A 17,656-nucleotide genomic window follows, 5' to 3' on the forward strand; every position below is an offset into this window, starting at 1 on the left:
TGCTTAACACTGGCACTGTGATGCTGCATCCTCCTGCAGGCATTCTTGGGCGTCTCAGTGAGGAGTATCAGGAGATGCCTCCCACTCTTCCTCCCCAAACCCTTGAGGGCAGAGAGGAGAAGGAAAACATTGATTTAAAAAAGGTTAAATGAAAGGACTCTGGCAGCCCAGCGGCAATCACCCAGGGGAACCTCCTAATTGCAGGTTGGGCAAGCCACTGCCACCAGTGTCACCTTGGAGACCGGCTGGTAAACTCCAGGCGTCCCAAAAAAGGGGGGCAAGGCAGCCGGGTGTGTAAACAAGTAAAACGAGATGGACAAGGAAGCTCTGCAGTGAGCCTGTGGCCCTGCATCCCTTCCACTTGCAGCCTGAGCCCAGCGAGAGTGTGGGAGCGGGGAGGCTGGTGGGGGACGGTGCAGTCCCAGCCCTTCAAACACCTCCCAGGTCCTGGGTGGAAACCCCAGGGTGCAGGATAGCATTGCAGGTAAACGATTTTCTCTCTTGCTTGCTAGCTCACAGTGAATTTCTCTGGTCAGTTGAGCCTGAGGTTCAGCAAAGATTAGTTTTTTTTTTATATACACATATCTCTCTATACATGTATTTTGCAGAATGTGTATATATGTATGCTATCAATATATATGCAAAATAGCAAAAGCAATTATGCTTCACCTGCCAGAAGATGGGAGCTGTGTAATGCTGGGGATGGTGGAGAAGCAGAGGGGTCTCTGGGGCTGGAAAGCCATATTTTTGAGGAGGTATTTAAATGGTTGCCAAATACTCACACGGTTTTCATGCTTTTAAGAATTTTATGAAATTATTAGGAATAAACCAAATGCATGCAATTGATCTAGGCCACTTAATCTATTCCCACATACTGGGATATTCTGCTCTGGGGTGGTGTGTTTGTCCAGGACAGGGGCTTTCTAGCAGAGGCTCTGTGGGTTTCTGCCTGCCACACTGGGGTGTTTTTCAGGATTTTCACTGGAGGTCTTTGGGCTCAGTTCAAGGCAAACACATAAACAAATGGTGCTGAGTTTGTATTAAATCTGACTTGTGCCAGGTTTAAGCTTCAGGCTTAGAGGTGTGTAAAGGGATTGCTGATCGGTCTGAGGATCTTCTGGAAAAACCCAACTCAGAATTTCAGGTTTTTTACTTGTTAAGAAGAAATGCGGTCATTTTCCTGAAGCCTTCACAACACAACATTGCCCATAGAAACAAACAATGCTAAAAACATGGGTATTGTAATTCCTTATAGCTCAGGTTACTATAAAAAACAAAACTCTCTAGCATTCAGAATTAAATTAACCAGCCCCCTTTTTATTTTACAAAGGCACACGTTCCTCTTGAAAGAGATATATGAATTAAAAACATGTCAAATCATGGTTATGACCTTTTCTTGATTTATTTATGGTTAGTAATGCATAACACATTTGTAAGGTATACAGAGAACTATTGTATTCAACAAATCCTGTCTGTATCTGTAATTACTTCACATTATCCAAAAAGGGCTGAAAGCAAAATGAGAGGAGAGGAAAAAAAAGAGCATGTGAATTACTGTGAATCCTCCTGGCTCTGATTCAGAATCTTTTTTCTTACTATGCATTATACCTTTAAACTGCCTAGAAGGCTGTTTACCTCTAGTTTAAACCAGCAGACAACAGAAATAAGGAAGTGGTAGCCATGTTACTATGGACCAGAATCACTTGCAGTAAGGTTTGTAAGTGGTTTTCTGTGTTTATTCAATTTATAGAAATTATTCTCAGATGCATGCTACTATGTGACACAGGAAGCCAGGCCGTATTTTAGTGGCTTTAGTGTAACATGTAAGTGCAGTCACTTTCTGAACAGACTCCAGTTGCTGAGTTTTATATAACAACATGGTGGTTTTGGTTTTGTTATTGTACATTATAGAGAACTAAGATTTGCAGAGTGGCATAAATACTTACTATATATAATATTTATTAGTGGTTTCAGCCATGAGTCATGGGGAAAAATGGGAATATCATACCCTATGGTGTTAGTGAGATGATTAGAGTGCTCTGTCCCACTTCATTAGGAACACTGAGAAAAAAATGGAAAAGGCCAGGAGCAACAGCAAAATCTTCTAATATCTGGAAACTCATTTTGTAGCAAGAGTCCTAAGCTCTGTCTAATTACCTAGGCAAAAAGGTTTTAAAAAGGACCTTCAAGTCTCTGTTTCTGGACAGGCTTTAGCAGGCAGCTATGTAATGCAGTAAAGGAAAGTATAGCAGCATCTAATGATGGGGAGAACTCAGACTAGAAACAAAGAACGTATTTTGAAAAGAAAATCATTCAATACTGGAACAACTTAGCCGAGAGGTAGTGTGCTCTCAGCTAGAAATGCTTGTAGTTGTAGAAACAGACTTGTTGCTTACAGCAAAGACAACTGGGCACTGGCCAGTTTCAGTGGCTCCCGAGGTACAGGCGATCATAATCATGGAATCCCAGAATGGTTTGGGCTGGAAGGGACTTTAAAGATCATCCAGTTCCAAACCCCTGCCCCCGCAGGGACACCTTCCACGAGACCAGGCTGTTCAGAGCCCTGTCCAACCTGGCCTTGAACACTTCTGGGGATGGGGAAGCCGCAGCTTCTCTGGACAACCTCTTCCTCATAGTAAGGAATTTCTTCCTTACATCTAATATAAATCTACCCTGTTTCTGTTTAAAAGCATTATGCCTTATCACTACATGCCCTTGTAAAAAGTCCCTCTCCAGCTTTCTCGTAACCCCACTTTGGGTATTGGAAAGCTGCTATAAAGTCTCCCTGGACAGCAAGTATCATATCAATGATCCTTCTCTAGCCTCAATTCATGAATCTGGCTGCAATGACTTTTTGAAGAACATTGCAGTATAGTGGAAATGACTCCACTGAACTTGAGGCAAACAGTTACTATGATCTTTTCATGGTGTGTGTTTGAGTAGATTTCTGCAGCATAGAGTGGAGACGAATTATGTCATCATTTGTCTCAGTATTTGTAGATCTATACCAACATATAACATAGTATAAGGGCATACTACACAATGATATGCATACATTATGCACTTTGTCTATAGATGGGTATACGTTATATATACATCTGAAAGTTACAGTACATAATTACATAATGTAAATATAGTTTGCACTGCATTTATGTAACCTTACTGGATTCTATATTCTTGCCAGCTAAACATATCCCTTTAAGGACACATCACTGTTTGCAGAAAGCATTTTTGACTGCTGATCTCACACAGCTCTAAGGTCTTTATGGTCACTCGTTAATGAGTTCCCAGAAGAACTTTGCTCATTCTGGCTGGAGCAAAACTGAAATAGTCTCTTTTTTTACCATGCTGGATTTCTGCAATGAGCTTCTACTGAAACCATTCTGGGGCAGCAAAAACATTTTATTTTTCTGTTTTTAAAAGCCCAGCTGGTGTTGTCTGAACAGGTTGCAGAAGTCAGCCCATGTGACATTACTAGCTGCAATAGCCAGTGCTCTGTAGGCAGCAGTGGATTAGTTAGGATGAAACAGCCTCATTCCGTGTTTCTCAGAAGTTTTCTCTAACTGTTTCAATTTATACTTCTACACATGCAATGACAACAAGATTGGAAGTACAACATGTACTGACTATGCCTCACAGTGTAGTGTTTCACGGCACGGACTCAAGTTGATGAGGAGACTCAAATCCAACTTTATTACAACCAAACCCTTTTTATCCCCCTGTTCTGCACTTTCCCGACCTGCACATACATACAACGTTGAATCTCATTGGTCCCTGTAAAACTCTCCAGGTAAATATTTCAATCACAATGCTGCAGACCCACTCACATCCCCCGCATCCTCTGGCCTCCATCTGAGCCTCCCGCCACAACTACATCCTGGCCCATCCCTCCGAGGCTTGTTTTTGGACCTTCCCTGTTCTTCAATGCCCCAACTCATCGCCCCAGCTCTTGTCATCACCAAGGCCTCAGAGCTCATTCCCAAACTATTTTTCATGCAAATCTTATCATCTTCACTACCCACATCACAGGGCATCCCATTTTCCTCATCTCCCCATCCCAGAATATCCTCAGCAGAGCACCAAGTGCTCTCCAAGTCAAGAGCTCTTCTGTAACTCTGACCAGCCTTTCTTTGACTCTTTTGTGCCCTTGTCCTGTGATGCTCTAAGGGCTGAAAAACATTTTGGAGGCCTCATGATCCACAGCCAAGCTAGGGAACAGCAGTCCTGGCCCCGAGCATGTGGCCAGCAGCCGAGCTTCAGTGTGCCTCTAAGATTTCATTAGGAGTATGGGCAGCCCCTGGTGCTCTTAGCGGAAAGTACAAATAATTCCTATGGGAGAAGGAGTGACTCTCTGCCAGCCTGGGCTGTGGTGCTTCACGACATGGACTCAAGTTGATGAGGAGACTCAAATCCAAACTGAGACTCAAATCCAACTTTATTACAACCAAGCCCCTTTTATCCCCCTGTTCGGAACCTTCCCAACCTGCACGTACGAGCAACGTTCAATCTCATTGGCCCCTGTAAAACTCCCCAGGTAAATAGTCCAATCACAATGCTTCACTCTCACAACTGCCACATCATCAGCTGAGACTCCTGCCACAGCTGCACCCCCCCCAAGACTTGTTTATCTACCTTCCGTGTCCTTCAAGTCCCCAGCTCCTCTCCCCAGGGCTTGCCAAGCACCAAGGCCTCAGAGCTCATTCCCAAACTGTTTTTCATGTAGAGCTTATTGCCTTCACTCCCCACACTGGGCCTGCTGCTCTTGGTGGTGCTTACTCCAAGTCCATGGGCTGTTTTCCCACTTTTTATTCCACTGTTCCTCTGAGGGAAGCTGAAAGGTTTATGTGACTGCTGCGGAGTCCTGAAATCCTGGGGTGTTAAATGCTGTGCAAGTTTAGGGTATTAATGTGTCCTACAGTTGTGGTAAAATAGTACAGGGTGTCATCTGTAGGTGAGGTCAGATCTTGGGGCGATTGCTTTAGCTCAGATGTGTAATGAGAGAAAGAGAGCTAGAGCTACAATGGAACAAAATCAAACAAATTAAAAGGTCTTCACTCAGGACAATTTTTGCTCTTCACAGCAAAAAATTTTTCATCTGTTTGCCAACTGCAAATCTGGCTAGGCTGAGGAGGCTTGGCGGGGCTGCTGTGGTGTATAGACAGCACTGCCCTCCCGGGTGCATACACTAGTTTTCAGTGTGCTTGTACACTGTAGGCAGCAAATTCTCACTCACGCTTTCGTGTTTCCATCTGGGTTAATCACAGGGTAGTTGGATGAACTCTCCTTTCAGATCTGGTGGCCGAGATTGGCAATTGCCTCTTCTGATTGAAGGGTATAAGGGAAAGACACCAAAGGGTCAAAATGAGTCCTCATGAAAGAGTTGCCAGCACCTTGCAAGTGAGGGATTTGGGATACTCCATATACTAAGGCAGGTTTCAGCACTCTGCCTTGTGCATGTGAAAGCAAGCTGTATACTTTTGTCTTCCAGATGCCAGGCACTGCGAGGCATGACCGAGAGATGGCAATCCAGGCCAAAAGGAATCTGTCCAAAACCACTGACCCTGTAGAAAGACTTCGACTGCAGTGTTTAGCAAGGGGATCTGCAGGCATCAAAGGACTTGGCAGGTGAGTCTAAGAACTCAAATCCATTACTTAGCATAATAGTTTTAGCAGTAAGAGGCTCGCAGGCTAAGCAGTGACCGAAACTTGCGTTTCCTCACTCCTTTGCAAATGGCACAACTCACAGATCCTGAGCTTGGGGCTCCTGTGTTTTGGGAGACAGGGCTGACTGGCTTACCTATTGAAGGACTGAGAGAGGATCATGAATCCCTCAGAGGAAGGTGCTTCTTTGAGACCCAGAACAACTTCCTCCAGGGAGAGAGAGGGAACATGAAACACCTCCCTCTTTTTTTTGGAATTTTTCTATAATTATCTGCATCAAAAGGAGCGTAACCAGCAGGTTGAAGGAGGTGATCCTGCCCCTCTACTCTGCTCTCGTGAGAACTCACTTGGAGTATTGTGTGCAGTTCTGGTGTCCTCAGCATAAAAAGGACATGGAACTGTTGGAACAAGTCCAGAGAAGGGCCACGAGGATGATCAGGGGACTGGAGCACCTCCCATATGAAGATAGGCTGAGAAAGTTGGGGCTGTTCAGCCTGGAGAAGAGAAGGCTGTGTGGAGACCTCATAGCAGCCTTCCAGTATCTGAAGGGGGCCTATAGGGATGCTGGGGAGGGACTCTTCATTAAGGACTGTAGTGACAGATCAAGGGGTAATGGGTTAAAACTTAAACAGGGGAAGTTTAGATTGGATATAAGGAGGAAATTCTTTCCTGTAAGGGTGGTGAGGCACTGGAATGGGTTGCCCAGGGAAGTTTTGAATGCTTTATCCCTGGCAGTGTTCAAGGGTCCAATTCAAGGAGCTACATCCCTGGCAGTGTTGGACAGAGCCTTGCGTGACATGGTTTAGGTGTGGTGCTCCTTCCCATGGCAGGGGGTTGGAACTTGATGATCTTAAGGTCCTTTCCAACCCTAACTATTCTATGATTCTATGATTTTATCTCAATACTGGGGATTTTGTGCTTTCTTTCTGTTGGCATGTATTCCCTTGTTTCAATGGTCTATCAGCTGTCTCTCTTATGGGAGGCATCTAGATTCCTTCTGCAGTCACCCTGAATGTATGGGTCACCCCACCCCTAGAAAAGGGGAGCTGCACCTCCTTGAAATCGCTCCTGGGCTCAATAAACCACAGGCAAAACTTCGGTGACAAGCTGAAACTTCATCTACATGCCTAACATATATATATATAAATATAAAAGTTAGTGTATATATATAAAAGTTAGTGTATATATATACGTTAGCATATATATAAAAGTTAGCATGCATAATTTTTATATATATATATATATAATAGAAATACATGCGTATTCCTATAATAGGAAGACTCCTTCAGTTAAGGCAGCCTTCACCTCACTCTAACTTCAGCTGTGTAATATTCAGACACTCAGTCTAAGCAGGTCATCTCTGCTGTCATTGTGCTGTGTTTTTGGCTCCCTTTCCCCTACTTTTTTTTCTCTGGTGGGGCTTTGTTTCTCTGGTGGGTTTTTGTTTTTCTGGTGGGGTTTTGTTTTATTTTGTTTTGGGGTTTGGTTTTTTTTTGGTAGTTATGTTTTTTGTTGTTTTGTTTTGGGTTTTTATTTGTTGGTTGGTTTCTCTTTTCATCAGCAGACTCTGGGGAAAATGTTATCTCAGAAAGGTTTCTCTGTGCACTGCCACTGTGCTAGACTGCTACAGCATTCTCCAAGTTTTCCTAAGCATTCTCCTCAATTTGCACATTTTCCACAGAGTGTTTAGAATTATGGATGATGACAACAGCAGGACCCTTGATTTCAAAGAGTTTGTGAAAGGATTAAATGATTATGCTGTGATGATAGACAAGGAAGAAGCACAAGAGATTTTCCGGATATTTGATAAAGATGGCAGCGGAACAATTGATTTTGATGAATTTCTTGTTACACTGAGAGTAAGTCTGGGAATTTATGTTTCTACTGCATTAAATGGAGAAAAATGTTGATTTGTCATTAGCCAAACACAAAGCACAGCAATTTGTTCACCTTAGTAACTATCAAAGTCTACAGCTCTATTTAAAAAGTCAGTAACTCTTGAGAAGTTAAAATATTCTGTTTCCATCTAAAAATGCTAAAGGAGAAAATCACCTTAAAGAACACCTGTGTGGATGTCAGACTTCAAAAACCAGCATCTCTGCAATTTATTGGAAATGCGTAAGGCTCTCCATAAATAGAAGAGTAGAATAGATCAGAACAGAGCAGAACAGAACAGAATAGAAAAGAGCAGAGGAAAACAGAACAGGACAGAGCAGAGCACACTAAAATGGAAGAGTTGCAAATAAACGGTTAATATTTTAATTGATTGCTGCCATGATTTAGATACCTGAATTCCTGTATTACAGTCCAGGTACCTATGTGGTTCAGCCCATTAGTCTCACTTCTTTTTCTGCCATTTTATGATGCATTTCTTTATAAAATTAACTAACCTAGTAGTGGTTTTCCCTAATCAACCACAGAGTGAATGATTTTGGTTGGAGCCTCTTTGCTCTGCTAAACAATTTAGAATGAAAATAATCTGTGCTTAGAGTAATAAGTAATTTCTTGTTAGAAATATTTAAAATGGGTAGAAAAGTGTTCTAGTTAGCATTTTCTCTCTTATTGTCCATTTGCTATCACTGATAGACTCGATCACACTGCTTTTCTGGTGATATATATGGCCTTTCCTAGCTCATGGACAGTGTAAACTATCTGCAGTTTGTTGTCCAAGCGCCCTGAGATAGGTTTACTATTAAAAATAGCAGTTACTTGAATTTGGAACTGGGAAAGTAGTTGGAAGAAATTAAATGATTCTGTTAATATTTCTTCGCAGCCTCCCATGTCAAATGCAAGAAAAGAGATCATCATGCAGGCATTTAGGAAGTTAGATAAGACTGGAGATGGTGTTGTAACAATTGAAGACTTACGGGAGGTGTATAATGCAAAGCATCATCCCAAATACCAGAATGGAGACTGGACAGAAGATCAGGTTTTTAGGGCCTTTCTGGATAATTTTGATTCCCCCTATGACAAAGATGGGAAGGTAAGTGAAAATACCAAATGTCGAGCCATGAAATCACCATCTGACTCAGCATTTGACGTAAATCATTGAATCTGAGAATGATTGCAGTACCAAACAGGCATTTGTGTCACATTCATGGAGGACTGTAAAATGGATGCCTAACCTCTGTGTAGGACTAATGATTAAGCATTCAGAGGCAAAGGGACTATGCAGGAGGTACATGAATAGACATGAGATTTCATTTACAGGCTTGTAGCCTTAGTGCTCTACTTTCATAGGTTACTTTATCTTCAGACTAACCCACATGACTTCTGATTTTAAGATCCACATACATTAGAGGATTTTTCATTTCTTAGCAGAATAAATACCAGAATCCAGTTCAAAAGCAGGTTCTCTAATATGTGAAATATTTTACAGTTAACACTTCTCCAGTGTGTAATTACTGAGACAGTTTATTTGGAAATCAGTCCATAATAAAACAGATTTATCCACAGAGAATTGGAGGGAGGGTGGGGTTGGGGATGCAGCCAGCAGTCATGTGCTGGGCTCATAGCTCTTCCTGCCCTCCACTTCACCTCTCCAGGGCACATGTAAAACCTGGGCACGTTCTCTGATGGCCTTCTTATGCATCTGCTTTGTAACTGTCACTGAGCCAAGCATGCTTTGTTTCCCCTTGCTGTGTGTTTGCAAACTCCTTTGGTCTGAACTTATGCATGTCTAACCAGCTCAGAGAAATTGTGGATCATTGCTGTTCACATGGTGATATTCTAGGTCCAACAAGGTTCATAATAACAAATCAGGTAAAGTTTAACCAGCACGTTGTGTAATGTATTTATCACTTTGCACTTCTGAGGTTGCACCTGGGTTTTCATGGCTGCACTACACTTAGTGACTCCTACCAGTCTAAAAGCTGGCTACAACAGTCAAATCCTCCACTTGCTTCAATTTCCAACATTCTATTTGTAGGGAGGTGATGATTTTTACTTCTCTTGGGCATGACTTTGCACTTGGTAGAGCTGAATTTCATCCCTTTTTCTGTTGTCTCATCCTCAGAGGTATCAGCTGTGTGAGTTGTTCCCTTCCTTCTCTGCAGCAGCGTTGACATCTAGCAAACCTCAAGCACAATCTTCCTGCTTTTTGTGCTATAAATGAACACATTAAATGGGTCCCCAAAACGATCCTTCACAAGTTAAGTGCCTTGTGCCTCATACACTCTTCAGTGTTTGAGCTTATAGCAAAATTACTCTAAGCACTCACTTTTTGTTCAGCAATCCTGACGTTTGCCTATAAACTTGCAGTTTCTTCTGAGAATTGACTGTGACTTTTCTGTCTCTGAATCATACGTCACTAATGACGCTGGTATGAGCTGAAAGCCTAAACTGTTTTTAGCCGAAATGCCTCAAGGCTAAGCCTCTGCTATAAAATTCCTCTTCACTGTGATCTTGATTTGCGCCTCTGAAATAGGCAGGGTCAGTGAAACTTGTAATCAGTTCCTGATGGTAAGACAGTCTACAGTGTTCATTTCTCCCCACTGTGGCATTTCACTTTGCTCTCAAATGCACAGGGCAGTTGGAGCAAATATTTTTCTATGTGATGCTTATTCAAAGAATGATGGTTCAAGAGTTAGGCCATCACAAAAGACATGCTCTGTTTATTTCTGCTAATCTGATTCTTATTATATTTTTTTAATGGTCATTTTAAAACTGATTCAACCTCAAAATGATGATGAAAGATGTTCAAAATATGTGGGATTTTGAAAGAATTTTTGCTTCTTTGAGTAAGACCTGTTTAGAGCAACAGCATTTTCTCTCTAACAAATGGTTATAAAGCTCCTAGCTGTGTCTGGGTTGCACCAAAATCCCATTCACTTTTATTAATAATAATGCAAAGAACCAAAGTATAACATCTTTGAAACAAAAATATGCATTAGAACATTTGTCTTCTTGAGTAGCACTGATTTTAACTTCAGTTCGTGTTAGTGTTAGTTGAACTCCACACATTTCATTTCCATTTCCATCCAAGGGCTCTTGGAGTACAAGAGCTCTTATTTCTAGCAAACAGATGAATTTTAGCAAATTTTCAGTGGCTTCATTTTTTCCCTTGGATTCCTTTTCACTATTAACATGAAACAGCAGATGTTAAGTTCCATTTAGTGTTCTTCTCAATGTGTGGTTTTGGCTTACAACTTTAAAAAAAATAAAGGCTCATTTTCCTGTTTTAAATCCTTCTGCCTCAGGTCACAACAGAAGAATTCATGAACTACTATGCAGGAGTGAGCGCTTCTATAGACACAGATGTCTACTTTATCGTCATGATGAAGAACGCTTGGAAACTATGATCATTTGATTAAAGGAGCAAGACTTTACTTCCACCTTTTGTAGGTTCCTATGATTAAATTTATGCACAACCACAGGCTCATTTTCCACAATAGCAGCTTCCAGTAACTGTGCCAATTACAGACAATCTGCAGAAATAATTCCCAGATGCTTTGATAGGCTCAGCCTCAGGGGATTGAAGCATAATCAGGGAGCAGATCTGTCATCCAGCCACTCTGCAGATCTGTCCCCTTTTTCCCTGCATTTCTGACATGGCTTTTGTTTTCTGAGACTATCTGCCCCTTTCTTCTCAGACATCTGCAGTAGGTCCTTGTGGCTCCTGAATATACTCTCCTCCAGTGTTAGATACAGCTCTGTTTGACAGAGGATATAAGAGATAGAAATCAAAATATTCTGGAAGGGTGGTGGTCTGGGGCAGACTGTTACAAATGTGAGGAAGCCTGTCCCAGGAGGGTCCCAACCCTCTAACTCGTAGCACTGCAGCATCTCTTGTCTTCTTGGGTCTCTCTCACTTGTGCGTTGGAGCAACTGCTCAGCTCACTGCTGGGAACATAGAATCATAGAATAGTTAGGGTTGGAAAGGTCCTTCAGAGCATCAAATTCCAACCCCTGCCATGGGCAGGGATGTCTCACACTACACCATGTCACCCAAGGCTCTTTCCAACCCAGCCTTGAACACTGCCAAGGATGGAGCGTTCAAAACTTCTTTGGGCAACCTGTTCCAGTGCTTCACCACCCTCACAGTAAAGAACTTCCTCCTTATATCCAACCTGAACTTTCCCTGGTTAAGTTTGAACCTGCTACCCCTTGTCCTAGCATTACAGTCCCTGATGGAGAGTCCTCTCCAGTATTCCTGTAGTCCCCCTTCACATACTGGAAAGCTGCTATGAGGTCTCCATGCAGCTTCTCTTCCCTAGGCTGAACAGCTCCAAATTTCTCAGCCTGTCTTTTGCCTGGTTTACAGCTCTGCATACAGGCATCTTTCCTGTGTATGCCTGTTTCAAACCTCTGTAGGCTTGCTTATAGCTTTTCTCCCCGCTTTGATTTCTTTATTTTTCTGCTGTGAGATCATCTCACTAAGACTTCTCTTTAAAGGGCATTCATGTGTTACAGTATTTAATTCTCACTGTTCCTGGAACATTTGCTGGTCTGAGAGCTGTTGTCTGTACGCACCAACACCAAAAGCTGCTCACTACTTTTTGTATTTATACTGGTTTATGACCAAGCCACGACATCAGGGAACTTTCTGGGAAAAAAAGTATCTGTAACTTTCTTGTCTTGTCATCTTCTGTTTATGATGCTGAAAAAAGGATGGAAACCTGTTCCCTCTGGTCATGCAAATGGGGTTGTCTCAGCTCTGAGATCTGCTGTCCTTTCATTACACTGAGAGCAGAGAAATGGTGCACAAAGGAAAAACAAAACAAAACAAAACAAAAATAAACAAAAACAAACAAAAATAACAACAAAACAAAACAGAAAGGAAAAAGGAAGGGGGGAGAGAGGGGTGAGGGGGTACTTAATAATTATTAATAATTAATAATTACTTAATAATAATTAGATAATTATTCTTGCTCTCATTCCTTTCTCTTTGTCATCTTCTTTATGCTTCTCTTGCATCATGCTGCTCTCCCAGACTGAAATGCTGTTGCTGTACCTAGGAGTAAATGGCTTGTGTACTGCAGCATTTGCTCCATTTCAAGCTGGCAACCAGCTGAAAGGAATATAGGCTTACAGGCTGGATTTTCAAAAGAGCTGGACTTGTGAAGTCTCAGTTCTTACTTAGCTTGGGTTGCTAACAGTTCAAACAATGAAGTCCTGAGTGAGTGCTGCTTTGTTCCTGTGCAAACTCTGCTTTTATTGTCTACCCATGATCTCAGTATGAGCAATCGCTGCTTGAAATTCCCCAGTAATGGCTGTGCAAACTCAATTATTTTCTTTGATTTGCAAGCCTTCATAACCTTGCTTACTGGCTGACACTGGAAGCTGTTGGAGTCTCTTCATGCCTGTTATCAATCATAAGAAGAGCCTTTACTTACTGCGATGCTACTGATGCTGAATTGCCAACATACTTTCTACGAAAAAAACCAGCCTCTATTAAATAGAGGTTGTATATGTTGCGGCAGCCTGAGTAGAATCCACTCATTTTCATGTATTAATTGCCTCCACAGCAGGGTGTCATGTTATTTGTCTTCTGTGTTTCAAATAAAAACAAAATAATATGAATAGACTATGGGAATCACAAAATGAAAACACTATGCCCCTCTAACATGCTGCCTCGTGTCTTCAGACCCCACAGTGATCTGTTGTGCTGATAATCAAGCACAGTGGAAGGTTCAACCTGTGTAACTGCAACCAGTTTTTCTTTTCAGTGCTAATACTTTCTGGTTTTACTTAATCCCCAATGTAATTTACCTTTTCAGAAGGGAGGAGCGGTACTGGCAGCAACTGTGGCTTCTTAAAATCAGCGGAAGTTTGTCACCAGCCTCTGGGAGCCTATGACTGAGGGGAGCTCCGTGCTCGAGGATGAGACATCTGCACTGAGCTTGGCTAAGAGGGTTTTGTGTGGGAACCTGCAGGATGCAAGCAGGGGGAGCTCAAACCCCCTCATACAGGTGGGAGGGCTCAATGCCCGCCCTACACGAGAGCCGCAGATGGCGTACTCCAGTGCCCTCAGAGAGGCTCCTGGTTCCTTGGGTCTGCCTGCATGTGGACCTCATTGCATGCTGGATACGTGGCTCAGCATCAGGAGGACGTTTTTCGCACCTTAGTGGTTTCAGAATTTGCGCAGAGCAGGTTTCCAAAGGCTGTTTTCAGATTCATTTGAAGTCAGTGGCAGCTCCCTGTCATTGCAGTGGAAACAATCTGAGTGAAAACTGGTAACTGCAGAAAAGGTAGAGAGCTTTCAGGAAAAATAAACGATGTGGGAAAGAATAATATGTGATTGCTTGTAATCAGATGCCATAGAACACAAACTGGAATCTGCACTGTAAGAAATGTCATTTGATTAATACATGTGCAAATTCATGTAACAGACACACGCATTGCACTGGCTGCTAGCCAGAAAAGCTCTACTAGGAGATGTGCAGCCATAACGACACACTCACATGCGACGCAGTGGAAACGCTTTCAGAGATTAATGGCAAATTAAAGGGATTTGAATCAGACAGGGAGGAATACCAGGGCTAACAGCAGATGCCCGAGACTGCCCTTTAGCACTTCACCATCCTTGTCTGTGCTAGGGATGCTGCACTGCGATCTGGGAGAGCAAAAAAATGAAGCTCAAGTGCTCATGTTCAGCTGCAGGCTGCTGTGTGCTGGTTACAGACCCAGCAGATGCTGGAGATAAATGTTGATGCAGGCTGTCCTGCCAGTCTGTGGTTGCAGAGCACACATGGCAGATACGGGGAGGTAGGTGGCAATGAACGCGATTGTATCTGGTGCTAGCATCGAGATTTTCAGATCTTGGCTGGCGCTTCATTTTCAAAGCACTATTTCTGTGCAACAGATGTTAAACAGGATGGCACAAACCATAGGAGCATCTGAGTCTGCAAGGCTGTGGGCCAGTAACAGAGGTAAAGACTTTGCACCTTGAACCCCATCCTGCCCAATGGCACAGCCCCTTGTTGGGGCTGAAAGCTGCCCGCCCCACTAGGCAGCACTGGAGCTTGCTCTAAAACTGCTGGTGGAGCCCTGTGGTCCCTCATAGAGGGAAAAGGCTGTCTTATACCTCCCATCAAACTCTGCTGCCACTCCCTACCTCCACCTGAGCCATCAGAGCATCTCTGTGACTCCCTCCATGCTGGAACAAGCAGAAGGCATGTGACAGGGAGATGGAGGACAGCCTTTCCCTCTGGTGTATTCCCCAGGGAAAGGCAACACTCCCACAGCATCTTTTACTCCATTTTGGGTTTACCCCGTGTGCTTTTTGTGGCTTCATGTTTTTGTCCTGGAAGATTTTTTGTCTTGATATGGTCCAGAATTGTTGTTTGGCTCATGCTTTGTCCTGCAACAGAAATTTCTGGTTCAGGCAAGAGAGTTTTAATGCAAGCCCCTCACTGTATATATACTTGAAATTAGACCACCAGGCATATTCAGTGACCTGATTCATTGGTCTCCTGGCAAAAAAGCTGTATTGGTAGAAGCAGATGGAAATAGCTGAGGTTTTTGCAGATAAAACCACCTGCACACAGTGCTGTATAAAAGCCAACTTACCTTTATGCAACAGCTTTTACACAGTACTGCCTCAAGCCTCTGCAGCTGCATAGGCAGAGTAGAGCTTTGCCATTCCAGAGCTGGGCTCATGGATCCACTGTCACCAGCTGAGATTTTGGCTATTTTTGCCTCCCAGCTCCTGTTTTCCACATTGGGAGCAGCAGCAGCAGACTCAGTTTTCCCTGGTAAACCAGCTAACGCTAAGAGCATCCTGCTGCCATTGGCAGCTGCCCACTATGACTTTCATTATGATTAAACCCCCTCCTGTTTCTCCAGAAATCCTTTCTCACAGCCAGCTCAGGAGGAAGGGGTGAGTGAGCAGAAAGCATGATTCCGAGTGGGCTGTACTTAATACCAAGTCCTCAGGTAGCTGAAAGCAGCCTCAGTAATTGAAACAGCCCCCCATACTGCAGAGTTTGAAGTGCCTGCGATGGCAAAGCAAGCGTTTTGGTTCTTCTAGCACCTATTCAGCTCTGACGACAACAGAGGCTGCAGGAGGTGGGAGCACTGCAGGATGCAAAAGCTTCAGCTCACGGGTTTGCAGTGGACCCCAGGTAGAGCAAAGGCATCCCTGGAAACGTGGACGGAGGCTTCCTCCATGCTTACGATGTTGGCGTTGATCCCAACAGGAGCTGCAGCTGGAGAATAGGGATGGGATCCAGAGTTTGTTGACTGTCTTGGCAAGTAGGAAAAATGATAAAGAAAGGAATGCAGTGTTTTGTGAAAGTTAAATCAAGCCTGGTTTTCAGTGGAAAAACAGAGTTTGTGGTAAAATGTGAGCAGTGTTTATTTTCTTGAGCTAGATCTGTTCTTTTTCATTGAAGACATGATATTTTTGCCAAAAGCTGCGATGTATTTATTTTTTACTTTCAACTGATACTTTATCATTCACAATTTTCTGTTTTGTTTAGGATTTTTTTGTTGTTTTTTTTTTTTTTTCTTGTTGTTGTTTTTTTTTAGCTCACATTTTCTGGGAAACAATAGCACATTACTTCTAAGAAGCTCTGGCTTTGTGACATAGATTTATTCCTTTAGACACTTTCATCAATAAATTTCTGCCTGTTTGTTTTGGGGTTTTTTTTTGGCTTTTTTTCTTTTTTTTGCTTGACTGACTTCTGGAGCTTCTTGCACTTATTTGGTGATGGTGCTAATGCTGGACTAACCTGATGTCATCGTGACATCTAGGTAATGCAGTTAATATTTACCAATAACTTTTCAGACATTCATTTTTCCAGGACATAAAAACAGCTCCGTCTCCTGATGCAAGAAGTTTAGTCCGTTAACTTCAGTGTTATTGGACCTAATGCTCTATGAGAGCTTCCTGCAGGGATGCTTCCTAATGTCAGATTAGGGCAGTCTGACCAAAGAATCAGACCTCTCTGGAAGATGAAAAAGAATTATTTGCAAAATGCGAGGCTGTGTTACAGAAACATATTGCTTTGGGACACAGAGCCATCACACATCGTAAACACTGGTTTTCTTATTCTTAGGTTACAAAAGATGAATTTTTGAACTGCTATGCAGTTAGTGCTTCTGTGGACAGCAATGCCTACTTCATTTTAATGATGAAGAAATCCTGGGAACTGACTTTTTCTTCCATTAGCCCCAGCTTTTTGGGGACCAGAGAACATAAAGAAAGTGAAAGAATGTTTAGTTCATTGTGGGTTTGAGATCTTTTCCTCACGTTCCCGTCTGATGGCCGCTCCCAGAGCTTAACGCTTACAGCAGCGGGTGTCTCAGTGTTGGGCTCCTCTCACATGCAGCTTCATTCAGCAGGTGGCGCTAGCAAGACAAGGAGCAGCAGGCGTTACTGAGCTGTGGAGCTGCTGGGTGGGAAAGGGGAGGGCAGGGTCGGTACAAATTAGCAATTGCATTTCCTGGCATCATTAGTTGTTTTGTTGTGTGTCTGTACATTAGATTTGTTTTGCCAATGTCCTGTTACACACGGGAGTGCTAATTTAGGAGGCTTCATTATCAGAATAATAAGGAACTGCTTGACCCTAAACTAATGCCTCACAGAGATGATAAACTTCCCTTATGTTACGTTTTAGCTGATTTTAAAGGATAGCTTCAGAAAATCACAACCAAAGAGATAACTACCTCGAGCAAAAAGCATATTGACTAAAAACCTGCTGCTGCTCCCCACCCCCACCCCCCACCCCCCACCCCCCCCCGGGCTGCAGCACTGTGATACCAGTGTGTAAATACAGGACTTCAAATCAATAAACACTTTTGTTAAGAAACCTGGAAGGGGATGAACTCCTGCTCTGCAGCAATACCCTGCCAGCATTACCAGGTCCCTTGCTGCAAGAGGGGACTGCTTCATGGTCAGCTTGTTCCTGCCTAAAACTTCATCAAATTCAGCCACGTGTCCCTGTGGCAGCAGGGGGACCAACCCTTCACCATTCATGTCATGGCACAGACTTCACTGCACATCACATGCGTTTAACCATCCTTCTGCCCTGGCATGAAGTTCCCCTGCCTC

At 43.0% G+C, this 17,656-nt stretch overlaps 1 protein-coding gene across 2 annotated transcripts; it reads left to right on the forward strand.

The window, feature by feature from the left end:
* The first annotated feature begins 266 nt into the window (after nucleotides 1-266).
* Nucleotides 267-16,801, forward strand: CAPSL (calcyphosine like). 2 transcript variants are annotated; one of them, XM_057431124.1, is made up of 5 exons: nucleotides 267-484; nucleotides 5,489-5,625; nucleotides 7,343-7,520; nucleotides 8,435-8,644; nucleotides 16,407-16,801. In XM_057431124.1, exons 2-5 carry the CDS (start codon nucleotides 5,489-5,491, stop codon nucleotides 16,452-16,454), a joined length of 573 nt encoding a protein of 190 aa, XP_057287107.1. In that variant the 5' UTR covers nucleotides 267-484; the 3' UTR covers nucleotides 16,455-16,801. The 2 variants fall into 2 exon arrangements, with proteins under 2 accessions (XP_057287107.1, XP_057287106.1); XM_057431123.1 differs by lacking the exon at nucleotides 16,407-16,801 and adding an exon at nucleotides 10,860-10,994.
* The last annotated feature ends 855 nt before the right edge of the window (nucleotides 16,802-17,656 follow it).

Source organism: Pezoporus wallicus, unplaced genomic scaffold (assembly GCF_028554395.1).
Source record: "Pezoporus wallicus isolate ANWC-B61680 ecotype Strahan unplaced genomic scaffold, APGP_CSIRO_Pwel_v1 contig_8692, whole genome shotgun sequence".
NCBI classification, from domain to species: Eukaryota; Metazoa; Chordata; class Aves; order Psittaciformes; family Psittacidae; genus Pezoporus; species Pezoporus wallicus.